This window comes from Ambystoma mexicanum, chromosome 9, assembly GCF_040938575.1.
Source record: "Ambystoma mexicanum isolate Mex_15411 chromosome 9, UKY_AmexF1_1, whole genome shotgun sequence".
Taxonomy (NCBI): Eukaryota; Metazoa; Chordata; class Amphibia; order Caudata; family Ambystomatidae; genus Ambystoma; species Ambystoma mexicanum.
Window position 1 is genome coordinate 539943269 of NC_090931.1, and position 12891 is coordinate 539956159.

At 48.8% G+C, this 12891-nt stretch overlaps 1 protein-coding gene across 1 annotated transcript in view; it reads right to left on the bottom strand.

Annotated features, from left to right (window-relative positions):
* The window catches only part of MED13 (mediator complex subunit 13), a 1760496-nt gene that overhangs the window by 1542922 nt on the left and 204683 nt on the right, over positions 1-12891 (bottom strand). The window contains exon 5 of the mRNA XM_069615091.1: positions 10717-10914. Coding sequence (XP_069471192.1) covers positions 10717-10914 — 198 coding nt within the window. The remainder of the gene's footprint in view (positions 1-10716; positions 10915-12891) is intronic.

Below are 12891 nucleotides of genomic sequence, written 5' to 3' on the forward strand. Positions count from 1 at the left end.
CATATCCCCAGAAAATTGGGACCGAGTCCAGAGGCCTCATTGAAGGGATCTCATTCTCAATCTGGCATCCTGCACCAGAAAAATGCAGGATTCCATGAGGCCCATCAACCTCAGACAATCGAAAGCCGGCAGATGTTGGGCATTCGGAAACTTTGTTACCATCTGTAGGATGTGGTGAGCTCTCCTCATGAGGCAAGGTTTTCCCTGATGAAGTATTCAGGACTGCTCCGATTAACTGGAGTCTCTGGTGTGGAATCATTTGTGACTTCTTGTAATTGAGGGAGAAGCTCAGTCTGTGCAAGAAGTGGCTGGTCATGGTCAGATGTTCCTGGGCTCGCTGGGCTCATTCAGGTGAACTTGCCCCGATTAGCCAATTGTCCAGTAAGGGTAGATGTGAATCCCTGAGACTCGCTGCCACTACAGCCATCAGCTTTGGGAAAATCCTTGGGCAGAGGTCAGCCCAAATGGCAGAACTCGAAACTGATGAGAACCACCTACCGGGAACCCCAGGTACTTTCTGTGCTCAAGATGGATTGGCACATGAAAGTAGGCATCCTGAAGGTCCAAAGAAACCAGCCAGTCCTGAAGTTGAAGAACCTGAAAGATCTGAGAAAGGGTCACCATCTTATCCTTCCTGAGGAATTTGTTCAAATTTCTTAAGTCCAATGTAGGTCTCAATCCTCTGTCCTTAGTCTGGAATTTTGACAGAATTGGCTCCCGGGGGATGATCTTGAGGTCTGTCGGAAAGGAAGGCAGTAACCATGGGTCACTAGCTCTAGCACCCAGGCACCTGAAGTAATATCCAGCCATTTGTTCAGATACCGAGTGATCCTGCCTCCCACCAGGGTCTTGTGGATCAAGACCTCAGAGTGGCTTTGCAGCGGCTGCAGCAGTGGCTGAGGAGGTAGTAGCCACTGCTGGGGCTGATCTAGCACCTTTCCCCCTCTTCCACCAGAAGAGGGTTTTCTCCGTTGGCCTCTGACCGGCCTGTGCCCTCCCAAAAGAGTAGAAACACAAGGGATAGCTCCTAAAAAGAAGATGACCCTGCATAGGAGTGTTGCTGAAGCTGCCTTATAGTGGTGCAGAGTTATTTAGCTGCCGCTTTAGAGATCTGCAGCTTCTCCAAGCTCTCATCTGCCTTGCTGCTGAACAGCCTCAAGCCGTCAAAGGGCATACCGAGTAATCTGGATTGCAGGTCAGGTGCAAAACCAGATTTCCTCAGACATGCAAATCTGCGAAGGACCGTGCTAGATGCCATGGACCCACTTACACGATCAGCAGTGTCCAGTCCTGACTGATGGCATTCCTCCATAGCCTCCTTCCCATCGCAGGGAAACCATCCCGTTCCTCGCCCTCCAGGATGTTTTCAGCCACTGATGTCCTACAGTCCCACAAGGTGTATGTAAACCTTGCCAGAGTGCAAGTTACATTTGTAGATTTAAGGGCCATGTTGCCCGAAGAGAAGACTTTGCTGGCCCAACCATCAACGTTGTCATTCCCATCAGGTGGTATCGAAGGATAAGCTGACTGTCTAGTGGAAGTTGCACCACCAAGCTTTCTGGCAAGGGATGCTTTGACAGGTACTCCGGATCTGATGAAGATGTCTACTTCCCTACAAACTTTATTTACTGCAGGCCCAGAGTCTGGGGAATCCCAAGTTGCCATCACCCTTTTTTGCAATGCCTTATGGAAAGGGAGTACAGGGTCCCTTTGGGGTCCCTCATTCAGGATGTCTGCCATATCTTCCTGGTCAAACCTTGGTGAAGTTGTTTTCCATCCCATGAAGTCAATGACTCTCCCCATTAGGTTTCTATACCCAGAGTCTGTATGATCTGCAGGGTCTGGCTTCTCAAACTACTTCAGGGGAAGTATCTAGGCCACTGGCTGTCGGAAGGCAATCATAAAGATCAACCATCTTAAGAGTTTGAGACCATCAACTCCTCAGGAACCTCTTTAGTTCCAAATCTAACCCCAGCTGAAGTAACCTCCTCTTCAGAGGATTGCTCCTCCTAAATAGAGGACATAGATCTAAAGAGTTCTTGCCTGGGTTGTGGATGGAAGATCTGTGGTGAAGGGGGTGGCATTGACCTAGGCTTAGACAAAGGCATTGATTTTGGCATTGGAATTCAAGAATGCTTTGATAAAGTCTTATGCGTTGAAATAGACGCTGGCTCAAACGTCGCAGGAGGCCTCAACACTGTCACAGAAGGTATCGATGCCATCTTCTGCAGCCTAGATATCATCGAAGGCTGCATCAAGTAGATATTCGACTTCGATGTGGACGCCATTTTGTCAGCCGTCAACCCCGATTTATGCACCAGTGGTTTCCTCTTTTCATGAGGTGTTGGAGAACTTTCCCCCCGATGACACCCTCGACTTTGTCAGATCTCGCGTGCCTGGTCTTTGATCTCCCCCTGTCACCTTTGGAGTGGGCAGTGGCATGATCTTCACGCAGCTTTTGCGAGGTGGTCTGGGGCGTATTCACGATTATTAGCATCAAAGGCCTCCCATTTTTCAGGGTAATCGTGCTTGGAACAGTAGGATATGACCCTTCTGTCAGACGTATAAGATCTAGGCCGTTGCTTCTTCGATTTTTATGGACAAAGGAGGATTTCCTCGAGCGACTCTTCGACCTCGATTTCCTTGACACAGACTTTCCACTCAACCCTCCTGAATCCCTGCCTTTCTGAAGACTTATAAGACTGCTCCCCCACCGCCAGCTTACCTTTCCGTTCCGTTCCTTAAGAGCCTTATGATATGATATATGATATGGCATTTGTAACGCGCCTATACACAAGTGTTTCAAGGCGCGACGAGGCAGGGGGGGAACAAGGGGAGACAGACAACGATCTTACTAGGCCAGGTGTCATTCAGATCGCGCAAGGGTAGAGGGGAAGGGAAAAGTGCATGAGGGAAAGGGAGAGGGGAAAGTGCAGTACAGGGTTATTAGCATACAGGATAAATAACAAGGGCCAGCTGGTGGCAAGTGCGAGGTAAGTGCAGACAAGTGCTGGGAAGGGGGGCTGTATGGATACAGACACAGTCCCGTAGTGCAGGGGTTGCCCTGGAGGCAGTTCAGGGGAGAGTGGTTGGGCCGAGAACGGTGAATGGCCCAGTTGCAGATTCAGTGCAGTTTCAGTAGTATTAGCAGGGGAGAGGAGGAGAGAAAGCGGAGGCAAAGAGGAAGGTTTTGAGGTGCTTCCGGAACCGGAGGTGGTGCTCCTCAAGTTTCAGGGAGGTAGGAAGGCTGTTCCAGAGGGAGGCCCCTGCAGTGGAAAGAGATCTGCCCCCAACTCGTTGTTTGGAGAAGCGGCTGACCCTGAGGGAGTTGGAGGCGGATGAGCGAAGAGCTCGAGAAGGAAGATATTTAGGAAGAGAGAGTTGAAGGTATTTTGGCCCAAGGCCCCAGACGGCCTTGTGGACAATGCAGAGGGTTTTGAACTTGATCCTCGCAGTCACTGGGAGCCAGTGTAGTGATTTCAGTCCTGGAGAGATACGGTCCCTGGGCTTGAGGCCAAGGACAAGTCTTGCAGTCCTGTTCTGGATGAGTTGCAAAGGGCAGAGAGTAGAGGCGGGCAGATTAAGATAGAGGCTGTTACAGTAGTCCAGCTTAGAGAGAACCAGGGCTCTAGAGACAGTGAGCTTCTGGGGGAAGGAGAGGAAAGGAAGGATACCTCTGAGGAGGTGTAGCTGGTAGTGTGACTTCTTAGATACGTCGGATATGTGAGGAGAGAAGGAGTGTGTGGAGTCGAAGATGACCAAGGTTTTTTGCCTTGCAGGTAGGAGCAGGAAGAGGGCCCAGAGAGGCCGGCCAGAGAGCAGCAGGGAAGGAGGGAGTGGGAGTGCCGATGAGTAGAATCTCAGTCTTACTGGCATTAAGGCAGAGGTCGTTGGCGGCACACCATTCCTGGATAGCAGAAAGACAGTCGGAGATGAGGGAAGGACAAGAGGCGGCCGAGGGTAGCCTGAAAATGAGTTGAGTATCATCCGCATAGCACTGAAAGTAGGGGCAGAGAGCGGCGATGTGGTGGGCGAGAAGTGCCAGATACTGGTTGAACAGCCAGGGAGAGAGGTTAGATCCCTGGGGGACACCACAGGTAGAGAAGAAAATGTCAGAGAGGAAAGGCCCCAGTTGGACCTGGGAGGGTCGATTTGAGAGGAAAGAGGTCAGCCACGTCAGAGCCTGACCAGTGATACCGAGGTTATCACGGAGACGGTTGAGCAGGATGGTATGGTTGACAGTATCAAAGGCAGAAGAGAGATCAAGCAAAATGAGAACACATGGAATGTTAGAGTCAAGGTTCGAGAGCAGGTCCTCACGGATGTTCAGGAGAGCAGTTTCCGTGCTTCTGGCAGCTCTGAAGCCAGATTGATGGTCATGAAGACTACCAACACATTCAGCATGGAGATTAAGCTGGGAGATGGCCAGTTTCTCCAGGAGCTTGCCCAGGAAGGGAGTGATAGAGATTGGGCGATAGTTAGCTGGGCAGGAAGGGTCGGAAGAGGGTTTAAGAAGGGGGTGCACAAGGGAGTGCTTGAGAGGGGATGGGAAGACTCCAGAGGCGAAGGAGTGATTGCAGAAGTCAGCAAGGGAAGGAGCCAAGGAGTCAATGTGGTCCTTGATAGTTGGAGGAACAGGGGTGGACCTGTTTTGACGAGACTTTCATAGATCAGACTTGTCTTGAAACCTCGTCAGCAGAAAAAAGGGGAAAGGAAGAGAAGGAGAGAGGGGTGGCTGCAGAAGAGCCAGAGGAAGGGCAGGGAATAGAGGGGGCGGGGGGGAGGTTATAGGAGGAGAGTGAGGACAGGATGTCCTGAGTTTTTGAAATGAAGTGAGAGGCCTGTGCCGTGCAAAGGGCCTGGGAGGGGACAGGAGAGGTAGAGACTGCAGCAGGGTTGGCCAGCTCCTTGCAGATTTTAAAGAGTTCGGCCGAATTGTTAGATGCCGCAGAGATGCGGGCTTGGATAAGGGCTCTCTTCTTGGTGAGAACGGAGAGCCGGTATTGCCTTTGGAGCAGGCGACAGGCCAGTTTGTCAGAGGATGAACATTAACATGAAGCACGCCATTTCCTCTCTGCCACCCTGCACTTGCGTTTAAGGGTGACGAGATCCGAGTCATACCAGGAGTTACATTTGGCTTTGGGCTTCAGGCGGATTCTCATGACAAGGGCAAGGATATCAAGAGTATCAGATATAGCAGAGTGGAGAGGGCTGTGTCAGGGTGGGAGTCAGCCGAAGGGGGAGGAGGGGGCAAGAAGGTGGCAGCGAAAGCCTCAACTGACACGCGCTTCATGGGTCGGATGACTGAGAAGGAAGGTGTCAGTGATGGGGGTGGCTTTGCCTGTGGGGTAGGGAGGGTGAGGTGGGAGGAGAGGAGAAAGTGATCACTCCAGGAGAGAGGAGTGGAGAGAGGGACAGAGAGGGGAAGGTCAGAGGAGATCAGGGCATCAAGAGTGTGCCCTGCAGAATGAGTCGGCCCAGACGGGAGAATAGAGAGAGAGTCGCAGAGGTTGCGAAAGAGTCCAGAGGGGGGACAGGAGGCATCCAGGTGGATGTTGAAGTCTCCAAGAAAGAGGAGTTGAGTGGTTGAGGACAGGAGTGAGGAGGAGAGGTCTGCCCACTCAGAGGAAGGAGGAAATTTGACCAGGGGGCCGATAGATAGTAGCCACGGTAAGGGAATGGCTAGGAGAGAGTCGGCAGACAAGACATTCAAAAGAGGAGTAGGTCTGCATGGGAGTAACAGAGGCAGGAATCCACTCAGGGAAGATAAGGGCCACACCTCCCCCCGCACGGTTGGGCCTGGGCACAGAGGATCTTGTAACCGTCGGGTAGGAGTGTGTCAAAGCTGGCCGTGAACCATGTCTCAGTGAGACCGAGTACGTCAAGGTCAAGTTCCTCAAGAAGGCCAGAGCGAATGTTTGACGGCAGAGCGAGAGTTAAGAGTGGCAATGTGGAGAAGTTTGCCATCTTTGAAGGACTTCCGGGGAGGGGTACAGATCAGAGGTACGCCCTGCGGAGGTGAAGGAGCACGAGAGGGGGTGGGGAGGGAGGGAAGAGGCAGGTTAGTCGAGGACAGAGTGGGCACAGCAGGAGAGGAAAGGAAGTTGATGTGGCGTGGGAAGCGTCTATCAAAGAGGTGGAGGTTGGCCTGAGGGCCTTGGACCAAGACGGTCCCATTAGCATAGACATTAATGACGGCCTTAGAGGAGTGGAAGGAAGCCAAGAGGACATCCCAACAGGTGCCACCATTAATGGGAGAAGAGGAGAAAGGAGAGAGCACAGAGACCATATGAAGGGTCCATAGGTCAGGAGAAGGCATGAAAAAGAGGATGTCAGTGAGAGTTTCCTTGGAGGAGGCACTAGTGTAGCTGTCAGCGATAGGGAGGCCTGGGTTGGAGACCAGGATGTCCTTTTTAAACATTTTCCTACCAGATTTAGTGAGGAGAGCAGGATAGTCAATGGAGAAACAGTTAGAAAAGATTGGTGAGATAGAGAGCACCATAGAATAGGAGGGAGTGGGTGGGGGAAGACAGGACAAGCGCAAGCGGACAGGAGGAGAGCGGCAGGCGTTAGTTTACCACAAATTCAGAACATAGTAAGCATATCAGGTACACAGTGGAGAGGCCACCTAAGTTTGAAAATCTTGCAGAGGGAGAAAAACCCTGGTTTACCACAAATTCGGAACACGGTGAACACAGTAAGGGGTATCAGGTACACAGTGGCGAGGCCACCTAAGTTTGAAAATCCTGCAGAGGGAGAAAAACCCTAGTTTACCACAAATTCAGAACACAAAGCAGTGTAGCCACACTGCGAGGAAGTGAACAGGTAGGGGTGTGGTGGGCCGAGGGAGCAGGAGGAGCTCACAAGATGAAGCGGTGGAATGGCCTGGCGTCCCCTGCGGACACCTGCAGACACACCGGGAGCCGCAAAGGAGGGAGCAGCCCTTTGCCTAAGGGGGCCCTTAGCCTGACAGGAACCACATTCGGTCGACCCGATGGTCAGGGCTCAAACACCAAAGGCAATTATGATTTGGGGGGCGGGGGGGGGGGGTATTGTTAATAGTCTTCTTCCACACTTTTGAAATTGTTTTAAAACCCGTCTTGGGGTGGATGGAGTCGATGAAGAGGACTCTGTCAAAAAACGGATGCGTCGTTTTGGGACACAAAGCCGTGCTTGGAAAAACTGAACTGAGCTAGCTGGCGCAGCTCGGCCCTTTATACTGCAGATGTCGACACGCTATGGCGGCCCTCGGGGGACAACGACTCTGCGGCTTAGAGCAAAGCGCCCTCTGGTGTTTTCCAAAGCAGCAAAGCTGGGAGACAAGATATCTAAGATGAGTAATATGTGGGAGGACACACTCCATTCAAATACAAATTTACTTCAAAGTCTCATCCCCTTCACAAACTCACATTGTGAAAATTGGTCTCTCCACCACCGGATGAACACCCAACCCTTACAAAACAATCCTCATCGGTCACCTCCTTCCGCAACAGGCACAAATCCCTCACCCCTTGGATCAAAGAACGTGTCATGGACAACCCACACCCATTGCTCTCCACATTTGTCAAATCCCTTGGATTCACCTTCAACCCCCCCCTACCTTTCGTTCACACTGCATAGCTGCAGTCAAAACACGCAAACCTACAACTATTCCAAAAGACACCCTCATACCTCCCCTCGCCAACAATTTGCACACCACAGTCCAAGAACTAGTTGTTTCCAAGATGTATGAGGAGCACTGGACTCACCCCCCCACAGCAACATTGCGCACTCCCCCTAACCCCCCGAAAACTACAGAAAATGCAGCAGCAAGACAACCCAGTTCTTGCCCAGCTCCACTGGCTACCCCAGATAATGGCCCTCAAGGGAGTTAATTTTATTCACAGCCATCCACCTAAAACCCTGGTCTTAACAGACCCATCACAAAACAGACAAGCCAGACAGCAGCATCTTCTACACCTTCCACTCTGCAGACTAACTTGCACACAAAGACAAGTATTTACCCAGTGGGACACAAAAGCAAGGAACACCTTAACAGTGCACCCACCATCCCTTTCAGAAAAAAAAAAAGTCAAGGTGCCAGCCAACACATCCCCCTCCCTCATCTAATTTAGCCCCTCCCCTGTATCAATCTTCCAAACCAGGAAAACATTTTGCAACTGTTTCATCTGTCAACTTTCACTTTTGAATCTGTAAGGTGCTTGCAGACACTGAGGACAGTGCTGAACGAAAAGTCAAATAAAGGTTTGATCATAAAACCATGTAATTCTACAACGTACACATCTAATAAAGCTGCACACACATTTCCAAGGTGGTCACATATGGCAAGAATGTATTTTGCATGCTTACCAATGAATGATTAGATTCTAGATTAAAAAACCAAGCTAAAATGAAAGGGGTAATGACTATACAGAGGACAATCGAAATCCCTTACCATCATTGGCCTAGTGTATCCACAGCTGGGGTTACCAAGGATACATATGGATCACAGCTGATCTAATCAAGCTTTCAACCTTCCAAAGTCAACATTTCAACCAGCAAGGTCTGCAACCGTGCAATGAAAATTGTAAAAAGTACCATACAGTTAACATAGGAGTGATTCATTCCCATTCATGATTAGTTGGGCTTTGGAATACCAATCATATCATTTGAAATGCAACTTATAATTTAAATCAGTCATATTCCGCAGGATTGGGACACTTCTGTATTTGTTTGGAACATCTCCACCGACACTGCATGATGTGCAATCATGAAAATGTACAATGTTTCTAAAGTGCTTTGCTCTTATTCAGAGTACAGTTTCCAGTTGGTATTGCACAGCTCATGGAATAGCACAACCATTATTTAAAAATATTAACTCCAATACATGCTTTCAACAATTCTTTACAATTTTACACACCTTTTGCTGGGAAATAAGACTTATGATTGTATTAGATGTTGTACCACAAGAGGCGTCATACTGCCTGGGTTGATTGGGACTGTGCCAACATGTAGGACCAGTTGCTCAAAGATAAGCACATATTGCAGTGCTTTCTTTGCACTGGGTAACTGATTTTCTATGTTGTGCTGGTGAGTGCCAAGACTCACACCCCTAACCCTCCTCACAGGTCTTTGGCACTGCTTAGCACTAATCCTACCACCAACGTACAAGGTAAGGCTAAAGTCGAAGCTGCTGCAGCAGCAGACAGTTCACCAGCACATGCCTTGGATCACTTCTAGTATCTGGATACTAGAGCATCTTGGCTGGTTCATTCTGCAACCCATGATCAGGTCATCTACCTTTATTTGACAAAACTTGGAACAATCTCTAGCCAAGCCTCTACCACTTCAGTCTGCTCTAAACTTCCACCTTGTAACCAGACTTTCCTCAGTAGTCAACTTACTTTCCAGAAAGAGGTGTAAATCTCAATCTCCAGCAAGCAGCATCCCAGTGGCACTAGCCCCATGACACTCCCTGTACCAGTAGGAGTAGGAAGTGCTCCATGAATCTTATTTAATCTTCTTGTACATCTCCCCTCATCCTGTGTCCAATCTGCACCACTCCCTGTTCACACCTCGCTAAAGATTGACCAAACCCCTCTATACTCCTTGATCAGACAGCCTGGTGGGATTGTCTACTTGGTGCTGCAGTTCATACATTCAAGAAAGAAGGCAGATCCTCGTCGGTGAGTCCAAGAACTTTGGTGTACCTGGAGCATGTGTTAGCTACCAGAAATCATACCATTAAATGTTTTACACTTGCAATAATTCTAAAGTGTGAATTACAAAAAAAAAAAAAAAAAAAAAAAAAAAAAAAAAAAAACACGAGAAAGGCTGCAACAGTCTTTCATGACATTCATCAATTTCAGAGCTGCCAGGTAGAGCTGGACTGCATGAACATGGACACTGCATGGTCTTTCAATTGCATATATGGCAAGTTTGTTTTCATCTTTGACTAGGGATGTCAATTAAAAAGGGTCACTGAACGAGGAGAATGGACATTTTTAACAAAAGTATTTTCACAATAGCTCGTTGACTATTGGTTCCATCAATGTTTTCTAAATCACTTAAAGGAAGGCATCACCATATTTAAAGTAATGCACAGCAGCACAGACACGACTAAGTTGCAAAAATTATAGGAGTTTTCACAAACAAAGGATGCACCCCAAGGCTGGTTTACAAACTGACTTAATCACCATCGCCACATGCTCTACTGAAATCCTGTCACACTGATAGCGTAATGCAATACTTCTGTAACGCAAAAAAGCCTCACTTTGATCCCCTTCTTGCAGCACCACCAAAATATCACTCCAATGCAAAATCTTGAAGGTACAGTGGAATGGCAACTTTGGGAATGTGGTAGTTTAGAGACTACAAAGTTTGAGTTTTCATTCCTAATCCTCTCTTTCCTCTAACCCTACCATTACTCAGTCATTAGCCAAAAATAAATGAGCCGTTAGAGCTCACTAGTTTACCTTTAGCATCAAACACTGCATTATATATGCTCTAATGAACGCTCAATAGTTTCCCACAGCCATTCATTCTCTTGAGACCAACATCTTCAAAAAGGAGACTAACGGCTATTTACAAATCTACTTCTCACAAAAGATTAAAGCTGTTCATAAACAGTACAGCTTTATAGTATGCAAAAACCAATCTAACTATTGCTGGAAAGAATGATCAAGACTTACTATCAGAGTCACATGTAGTTTTAATTGGAAAAATTGTACTACTCACCAACAAGTACTTCAACAGCAGCCAGGGAATCATCTTCCCAATCCATCTCTTCCTGCTTTTCTTCCTGCACCTCTGTCATGTTCGAGGTTAAAGGATAGAACTGTTTCCATTCACCAATTAACTTCTTCGTAGCAGAGTCGGACAACTTGAAAGACTGTCCAGTCAACGTACCATTTAAACCAAATGGGCTTAGGATAACTGAATTAAAGAGAAAAAAAAAGGTTTGATGGACAAACATTTTACATACACTCAGTGTGACAGTACAGTGACAGCTCTGGACAAGCATCATGGTTAACCGGATTCACAGTTCTAAGCAGACAACCAGGTTACTCACCGTAGTGACCACCTTACTCCTAGTCCATTGTCCCCTTTCCTCCATACTTATGGGACATTCCTCCATCCTATGGGACGGGACCGGAGCGCTTTGTAAAAGCACCCAAAAAATGTAGAATTTTTTTTGTCCTTCCTCCTTCTACGCAGGGCCTGGCAGGCGGCCTTAATACCGCCCATCTTGGCTCCGCCCCGCGCCCATCAGTCCTTTTCTATCGCCAGGTCAGAGACCTTTTAGCAGTAGCAGGAACCTTATTAGAGGGGACAGAGGGCGTATGGAGGAAAGGGGATGATGGACTAGGAGGAAGGTGGTCACTACGGCGAGTCACCTGGTTATACTCCTACGTCCCGTTCCCTTTCCTCCATACTTATGGGAGATTCCCAAGCACTCCTTACAGGAACTACGGGTGGATAGAAATACCCCTTATTGAAAAAGGTTCTTCAGCGCGGCCTGACCAAACTGAGCATCAGCTCTTGAACTCGGGTGTAGACAACAATTACAAAAAGCCAATAGGGAGGCCCAAGTAGCTGCCTTTGCGATGGTCTCCCAGGGGACATTTCTGAAAGGCAACTGCGGCTGCCTTGCCCCGCACCAAGTGTGCATGAATACCCTTAGGAGGCTTCAGCCCTTGAATGGTATGAGACTCCGTAATGCAGACTGCGATCCATCGGGAGATGGTCGCCTTAGAGGCCTGCTTACCTTGTGGATTACCAAAGGTGACGAACAGTTGAGAAGAGCTCCCAAGTTCGGCAGTTCTGTCAAGATAGAACTTAAGAGCCCTTCTAACATCCAGACAGTGTAGAACCCTTTCGGTCTCTGAAGCTGGGTTCGGGAAAAAAAGACTGGCAGGGAAATACTGATTTAGATGGAACTCAGAAACCACCTTCGGCAAGAAAGCAGGGTTTGTCCGTAGGACCACCTTATCCTTGTGAAAAGCCAAGAATGGACGCTCCACCGAGAAATCCTGGAGCTCACGCGTCTTGCCGAAGTGACGGCCACCAAAAAGGACAGCTTCCATGACAGGTGCTTGAGGTCCACCGTGGCCATTGGTGCGAAAGGTTTATGGCACAACGCCGTCAGGACCACATTTAGATCCCACACCGGGTGCAGACTATGAATCAGAGGATAAAGGCGTGTCAAACCTGCAAAATGTCTCTTAACCACTGGCTTAGACCGAGTAAGAACATTGATGCGTAGATAGGTAGGCGGAAACCACCGAAAGATAAGTTCTACATGACAGAACGTGAACTCGCGACTCTGCTAAGTAGGATACAAAGGACAGTACCCTGTCAATTGTACCCGCCTTGGGTCCATCTGCTTGTTTAAATACCAATGACAGAACCTAAGCCATTTGCTTCTGTACTGGGACCTAGTCGAAGGTTTTCTGGCTGCCTGGATAATGCACGTGTTATCCGCAGTCAGGCTAAGATGCTCTAAAGACCTGAACACAGGCACTATGCCAGCAAGCAGAGCGATTGTGGGGATGGGTGCCACAGTTGTTCCCTCTGGTGAAGAAGATCGGGGGTCACCAGTAGGCTGATCAGCAGGCTGCTCAGCGGATACACTGACAGGTGTTGAAGTTCTGAGAACCAAAACCTGGCCGGCCACCACAGGGCTATGAGTAGAAGAGAACAGTTCACAGAGTTCTTCAATTTGCAAATCTTCCGATGAACTAGAGGCAGAGGTGGGAAGGCATAAGCCCTTAAGTCGTGCCATGGAATTTCGAGAGCATCCCCCAGAGAGGAGGCTCCCAGTCCGTTTCTGGAGGCATACAGAGGAAGCTTCTTGTTTTCCGCCGTAGCAGAGGTCCACTTCCGGAGTGCCCCAGCGCAGGAAAATCCATG